This window comes from Drosophila hydei, unplaced genomic scaffold (assembly GCF_003285905.1).
Source record: "Drosophila hydei strain 15085-1641.00,03,60 unplaced genomic scaffold, DhydRS2 tig00000090-arrow-arrow-pilon, whole genome shotgun sequence".
NCBI classification, from domain to species: Eukaryota; Metazoa; Arthropoda; class Insecta; order Diptera; family Drosophilidae; genus Drosophila; species Drosophila hydei.
This window is the reverse complement of record NW_022045662.1, coordinates 2,087,589-2,095,627: the sequence shown is the minus strand read 5'-3', so window position 1 is coordinate 2,095,627 and position 8,039 is coordinate 2,087,589. Positions and strand designations below refer to the sequence as shown.

Below are 8,039 nucleotides of genomic sequence, written 5' to 3'. Positions count from 1 at the left end.
CTAACGGCCCTGTATCCTGTATCCTGTAGCCTTTGTGTCACCAGCGTCGCCGTCATCAGCGACAACAGCAGCGGCAGCAGCAGCTCTGGCATCAATGCTCCCTGTCCGAGTTCACGTTGTGCGTTCCAATAATAAAAATCACTTTTATTGCTCAATATATTCTAATTACGGTAATTCTCTCACATAAACGTAACAAACTTGACTAATTTCCCAACCACAGCAAGGACAGCAGCTGCAGTCCAAAGGAAACTATCGAAACTGGAGTGAAACGAAGAGCGCCCCACTCGATTCGCCTTCCGCCTTCGGAATTCAGCTTCCGCCCCTTTGGGCCCCAGCCACAGCTTCATTTTGTGTTAATTCATGAAGTGCGCCGTCTTGATAAAGTGTAATTATTCTATGAATATCGAAAAAGTGTGTACATTGCAGTCAGGTGGCAACCCTGGCAGCGACAAATGGCAACGCGGACAGCCCGTAAGGCACGAACTCAACTAACGGTCTATGTGATTTTATGGTAATTTGACTGTAATGAAAACTAATAGCAATTGATTGTACGACGTGAATAGCCCTTTCTATGCTGCTCAGCTCGTGTCTCGGCTGCTGCCCCAGCCTCGCCCCCAACCCCACTGCCCAGCAACCCTGTTGTCCAGTCAGCCAAAGTGCTTGACCCTCAATATCATAAGCCCAGCGCTTGCTGCCATTTATAGAGCAGCGCACAATGGCAATTGGAATTTGTCGATGTCTTCGTAAACATGCAAGCTGGACACCCGATAATATATATATATTCATATATACAAATAAATGTATATATTGTATAGCTATATATATGTATATCATGTGCTTCAAAGTGTGCCAGCGACTTACTGCGCCGTACCCCCTCTAAATGTCGCCTCTTTTATTTCCATAGGAATTTACATTTCATTCTTTTTTAACCTAAACAAATCGTGTGATATATATTGTAAATATATATATATATATATATATATATATATATATATATATATATAAGATGGAAGATAGAAGATGGAAAGTCTTAGTTCTCCGTAAAATTCATATGAAATTATTTCCTTTCAGAACTTCTAACTTTAAAAATCTGAGAACTTAAAGTTTCGTATTGCTCATAAAATTACGTCTATTTATCTATTAAATTTATATCAAACACATAAAACGCGCTTGAGGTTTTTTTGGCTCTTAGATTATAGCATTCGCTCTGCTCTGAGATGCATATGGAGCAAACCGCATTCAGCTCTTGCCTCCTAAGTCCCTTTATGCCTTTTATATATACTAAGAGAGAGAGATACATAGAAAGGAAGAGAGTTAGAGGGGAAGGAAAGTAGAATACTGCATCATCCACAAATGTATATGGCAAGTGCATTTATTAGTAAATGTATCTGAGGCGCTGCATGCAATTGTCGAAGCCAACAGCTGGTCGAGTTTCTTGCGGTTCCCAGGAGCAGTGGCTCCAAGCAACGGCCGCATGCAATGGCTAGTTACATAGAGAGCAGCTTAGTTATAAGCACAACGCACGCGACTATATGTTATGTGTGTGCAAGGGCAAAGATACAAATGTATCTTTAAGATTGAAAGCAAGAGCAAAACTCTTTAACTGACTAAGCGCTCGGCCAGATTCTGGCACGCAAATGGCCAGCAAAACAAGAAAATAGAAGTCGTCCTTCAATTTTCGCTTGATTAAGTTTTTGGGTTGCATATCAATAATATAATATAATAGAATATATATACATAAGTGGAGGCAATATGTTTGAGCGCTTGCAAAGGGTATTTGCACTTTGTGACCCACTGCGAAACTTGGAGACTTTACTAAAGAAGCATCTGCAATAGGGTATCTAAAGTGTGGCGTTTCACTTAACTGCGTCATATTCCGTTATTATTGTCTCCCTTCACTGATTTATGGCATTCAAATCGCATTCGCCTGCCCCTGAAATGGTGTCAATAAATCAGCAACTGAAACCCAATAAGCTTCAGCATTCCAAAAACAAAGTAGCTCAAGAGAATCAAATTTTTGTAACGTGAATTGTCGAACTGGCAAGTAAATTATATATAAACATATATAAAATACAAAAACAATTTGATAATTTAATATTAAATAGCTTTAACTTAATTGTCAGTTCTTCATTAAGGTGCTCTAAATGGGTAATGGGCTAATGCCTCCATATTCCACTTGTACTTGCAGAACTATAAATAAATATATATTTACGTATATATATATATATAGATGTATCTTTAAGTCTTTAGGCTTGAATACATAACGAAAAGTTGAAATACTGAGCTCGCCTTAACTCAAAAAGGTCAGCTTCAAGCTCAGTTAGCAGAGTGAAAATGCAATTCACTTTGAAGTCAAATATTACAAATGCAGTTGCTCTAGTTAATTAATCAGTTAATATATATATATATATATGTATATATATAAAGTCACTCATGGCTTGAAGCCTCTAGTCTAGTCTCTAGCAAGAAAAGAAGACACGCAAAACGTCTATCGCAACGCAGTTTATCCTTCAGCTATATTTTAAATAATGAAAACAGACTCGTCCGTTAGCTCCTCTTGGCTCGTGTCGCCGTCACTTGGCTCCGACTGCCCATGGTCGTGGCCATGCTCGTCCTGCTGATCCAGCATCAGCGACTTGCACGGCAGCTGCAGTGGCGGCAGCTTCATGCTTGGTGCAATCGCATAGCGCAGCGTCCAATCAATTGCATTATTGAAATACGCCGTGCGGTTGTCCCGATAGAGGGCCGCCATCATCTCGTCACAGGGATCGTCGGTGTTGGGCTCGCGCATCAGCGCGCACACCGCATGCAATATGGTGGAGACATTGATCAGGGCCGTCCACTTGGTGCTCAGCAGATCCCAGCAGATGTAGCCATCGAAGTCGATGTTGCAATGGTAGATCTTAGTGAGGAAGTGAACGCGCGGCGCCACAAACGGATAGTTGCTATTAAATTTCAGTCGCAGCGAAAACACGCCCAGATAATAGGGCGTATCCCGGACACCCAAGATGGCCGCCTCCCACAGCATCAAGTCGCCAGTGACGGGCCAGGCGCAGCAGTTCCTTGGCTGCTGCTTGTAAAGCTCATTCAGTTCCTTTCTCAGACGTCGCTCGGCCATGTCTGGGTGCAACAGCGAAATACCAGCAAATAGAGCAAGTGCAAACACCTCGGCTATCTCTACTTTTTTGATCTGTGATATGTCAGACTCCGATTGCCAGTTGTCAAAATATTGACTCTGCTCATCCGCTCCGATTTCTCGGCCGGCGATTCCGATTGCTGCCCAAAATTTGATTTTCTTTCCACTCTATTCTTTTTGCCTTACTTAACTTAGCTTTCGGTTATTATAAACACTCGACGCCGAGTTGCTTGTCAATAAATAAATACATATCTATATAAATATATACATATATATATGCATATATATATATATCTATACATATATATATGTATTTATTTATTGACAAGCAGCTCGTTGTCGAGTGTTTATAATAACCAATAGAATAAAGTGGAAAGAAAATCAAATTTTGGGCAGCAATCGGAATCGCCGGCCTAAAAATCGAAGCGTTATATATTTTAATAAAAAATGCTTTTATAAACGGATACATATATATATTCATATTCATATGCCAATATATTTATATATTTTATATTTTTATTATTTATATTGATTTACATTTGTCAGACACGCAGCTATCGTTTATCACATATCGTTAGCGTTAACAGTACCGATAGGTGCTCTTGCGATATACTGTTAGTAGAGCCTATCGGCTAATAATCGATAGGCATAGTTTCTAAACAGATTCGCTAATTCAACATCTTTGAATATCGAAGACTGGTTCTTCGCTCTTACACTCAATTTATCGGTAAGTTTATTAAAATGACTATGACTATATATGACTTGGCATTTCTTTAATTTTGCCTTTTTATATATATTTATATCTTAAATAGTGGATTGGAAACTAGCTCCTAACGGAACAATGCAATTCTTGACTCACTATCGATAGCTCTAAATGGGCTCAATGGGCCCAATGTCCATGACCGAGCTGAGGTTAGGCCAAACTTGAGCCCCTTTGGGGTCAAAGCAAAACGTCCCACCTGAGTGATTCAACACATTTTAAGCAGTTGCTAAGTGTGATTTGTGCACATGTATGGCTAATACGCCGGGTGTACAGCTGATCTATAACCTGTAGAATTATGATGGCTTCGGGAATAGGAAAGACACTCAGAGCTCACGCGATCTTTAGTGGAACGAATTCCATATGATTCCACTAAAGGGCGTATGTTTGTTTGTTTGTTTATCTTATTTTCTTTGCATCATAAATTATTGCTCTCTCTCTCTCTCTCTCTGCCTCTGTCTCTCTCTCTCAAGTTTTACTCTCACTTGGAAATTTAAAAATATACACAATGAAATATTTAGAGAACTGCGAGGGCGCGTGCCTAAAGAAGCTGCACAGCTTTTGCTCTCACCCACAGGCGACTGAGCGATGCTCTACGCAAAATGATTTCTATAGATAGAATTTTGATACGGAGAAGCTTCCCAGTTTCTGACAACTCAAATTTGAATCTAAAATAAAATAATTTAAATATTTAGCCACATATTTATTTTACATATTAAATATTTAATATATAATCATATATTTGTAAATATTATTTTTAATTTTTTTTTAATATCAAATATAATTTTGAGTATTAAAACTATTGTAATTATTATAATAATATAAAAAACATTTACAATTTTTTTTTAAATAATAATTAAGTATATATACGAAAAATATGTATATTTCTTATTCTTATTAACTAGCAATAAAAAATATGTTGTGAATGATTTATATTATAACTGTAGGGTATTTGGAATAACTCTTATAGCCTAACATTAAACTGAAGGACTTGAAAACCAGATGTTAGTGTGATTTGGTGCTCCTGCACTCTCGCGCACACTCTCTCTCTCTCTCTCACTCTCTCTCTCTCTCTCTCTCTGCTCGCCTGTTCGCTCTCAATCTCTCTCTCTTAGTCTCTTTAGTGCGCTCTGCGTGTGCTTGATTCAATTTGATTTCTATATAATAACAGATAAATATGAAGAGCACATAATATTTAGCCCATAACTCGAAACTTTATGCATATTTAAAGATAGCAAGAGAGCGCCTGATCGAGCGAGAGGGAGACCAAAAAAGAGAGAGAGAGAGAGAGCGAGGTAATACACATACACAGCTAGACACAACGACTGATTCGCTATATATCACTTTCAGATACGGATTCAGTGCGCTGCCCGTTGTCGAACAGCGGACTTTTTACTTCTTCATATATTTGTATATATACATATATACAAACATATACATATATATAAATATATATATATTTTCTTTTTGTTTTGTGTGCAGAGCGTAAGATTTGCTTTTTGCCTTGCATTTGCGGAACAGAACAAATATATATTTTCCTCACCATATATATATATATATAAATATATATATATTTCTGTTCTTCCAAAATATTGTATTCTTCATTTGTTCGCACGTTCGTTCGTTCGCTGGTTCGCTGGTTCGGGCGCTCGTCTTTACGTTTGTTGTTTGGCCGAACGAGCGCAGAGACTCGATGAATGCAAGAAAAAGAAATGGAAAATAGATAAAATACAAAAGAAAAAGGAGGCAGCTAACAACAAACAATACGAAATGACAAATTGCAAGTCTCCAAAATCAAAGACAAAGTGACAATTCTTCCGACGTACAACGCGGCGTATGCGTGATGCAGATGCTCAGTGAAAAGTGAAGAGTGAAGAAAGTATTCATACTGAATTTTTTTTCAATTTTTTTCCAACACAAATCAGTGTGGTAAAAGTAAGAAAACAAGCAATGTGCCAAAGTGAAGCCCGACTAAGTGCGAGGCTCTGATGACGTCACAAGCACACATACACATCTACAAATATCTCACAGTATATATATATATATATATACATATAGCTATATAGATACATATTTAAATGACTGCCAGAGCCGCCGCAACGGCCGCACAATCATCCAGTCAATTTGCGCTGTGTTTTGCGGGGCATTAAAACAAAAGCATTTCACTACGAAATATTTATTGTTGTGTCTACATACGCCTCTTTGCCTGTGTGTGCGCGTGTGTGTGCGTGTGTGTTTTGTACCAATGCGGAATGTGTTTATAGTAGCCGACGCTGTTGCCATCGAAGTTGCCGCCAACTCAGCCCAATCCGATTCAATCCCATCCCATCCCATCGCACACCATCAGCCCAGCCTCGACGAGCGCCAATCCACAACGCATCTGAGAACTGTTTACCGCAAATGAATCGATTCATTGCTGAAGCTGACACATGCTACTCTATATCTACATATATATATATATATATATATCTGGTAATGTTCTCTTTTCACTTATCAAATTGTTTTCTTGATAAGATTGCTTTTATTATTAATTATATCATTCTGTTTGGGCAGAGGTAGTTCTCATAGAGATTTATCGTATTGTCTATAATCGATCTGTGTATTACATATTTGAACACAAATTATCTTAATGTATATAAGGAAAGTGTTGAAATATTTTTTCAAAATTATTATTCCTGATACTGATACACTCGTATATAAGCTAAAACTGAAAATAATTCGAGATGAAGATGAACTGCCTATAGAACCTATTCAAAAAGATATACTCAGAATATATTACTAGATAGATCTAGTTATTCTTTTAAATACTTCCAAATCATATTCTACAGAATCTCAATTAGAGCCAACGTCTGAAGCCTCAAAGTAATCAGCTTAAGATTTATTTTTAGGAAATATCAAAAGTTAACAAAATACTATTTGATTTTATAATTGTTAAATAACCTTGAAGTAATATAAAAATTAGGTAAGAAGCAATGCCAATGCCAAGCAGAGGATGCGGCAGAAGAAAACAACAACAAAACAAACCCATAAAAATATGTTTAAGTATTCAACTCAGATTTGCGCAAAGATTTTTAGCTATATACACTTGGCTATAATAAAGAATAGAATTTGCTGAATATATATATATATATATACATATATATATATGGAATATTTCTCGTATATATCTATATTAAATTATTGAACAATCTCTTGGACTTTGCTTACAGCCACTCCAGTTGCTTTCAGCCAGCTCAAGCGCCCAACGCTATGCAATAATAAATATCTCAAATGCAAGTCTATTGCCCCATCTCTTTCTCAGTCTAGCTCTCTCCCTCTCTCCCCGTTTTGAACTTTATGCTAATTACTCAAAGCAAAAGGCAAACAGACATAGTTTTGGCAGTTTTTAAACTTTTTTTTTTAATCATATCCGGCAATCAATTGGCACGCAATCTCACACAAATCGCCACTTAATTCTATTTATATTGGGAGCAACAACAATTTCGAATGAAACGAAAACTTATTTTGGGTGGCACGAACAGAAATCAAAAATAAATGAATATAAAAGAAAAAGAACACAACATTCATAGATTTGAGCGACGCGGACGACTCATCATGGGCCCAACATGAGCTGGTGGAATCCCTAGTACGAATGCAACAACAACAACAACCACAACTGAGTGTGTGGGTGGGTGGGTGCCCTTCAATGCGAAAGCGTGCAAATACATTTTGGTATAAATATATTGTATATAAATGAGCATTGGAGCAAAACAAAATGCCGTCAAATATCGCAACTTAAATTTTGTTTGTTTGTTTTTTTTTCGTTTTCGTTTTATTTTGTTTTTGCCATTTCTCAAATGAACTTCCCCAGAAATTGGACAGCCAACAACATTTAATTAGAATCGAGCACATAAACAATAACATTTGATACATGTACTCGAAAAACAATAACAATGTGAGTCAATTGTTTACCGAGTGATCCATCCCAGCAAGACATAGCTCCGATTGAATATAGTTGATGTACGTATGTGCATCAATCAGAGTCTATCAATCGGTGTTTGGAATACGTGACAAAGTGCCCTTTCTGCTTGAAGGCCTTTCCCACAGACACTTTGTAAACATACCCACACCCACACACACAGACTCACTCATATGTATATAGAG

The 8,039-nt window shown here is 37.4% G+C and overlaps 1 protein-coding gene across 1 annotated transcript; it reads right to left on the bottom strand.

Moving 5' to 3' along the window:
* Positions 1 to 2,521: 2,521 nt before the first annotated feature.
* Positions 2,522 to 3,118, bottom strand: LOC111598847 (ubiquitin-conjugating enzyme E2 4-like). Its single transcript, XM_023314283.1, has one exon. It carries the CDS (start codon positions 3,116 to 3,118, stop codon positions 2,522 to 2,524), a length of 597 nt encoding a protein of 198 aa, XP_023170051.1.
* Between the last annotated feature and the right edge of the window lie 4,921 nt (positions 3,119 to 8,039).

What these genes read in the sequence shown, in the direction of transcription:
- LOC111598847 (XM_023314283.1), bottom strand. Translation starts at nt 3,118, where the DNA reads ATGGCCGAGCGACGTCTGAGAAAGGAACTGAATGAGCTTTACAAGCAG.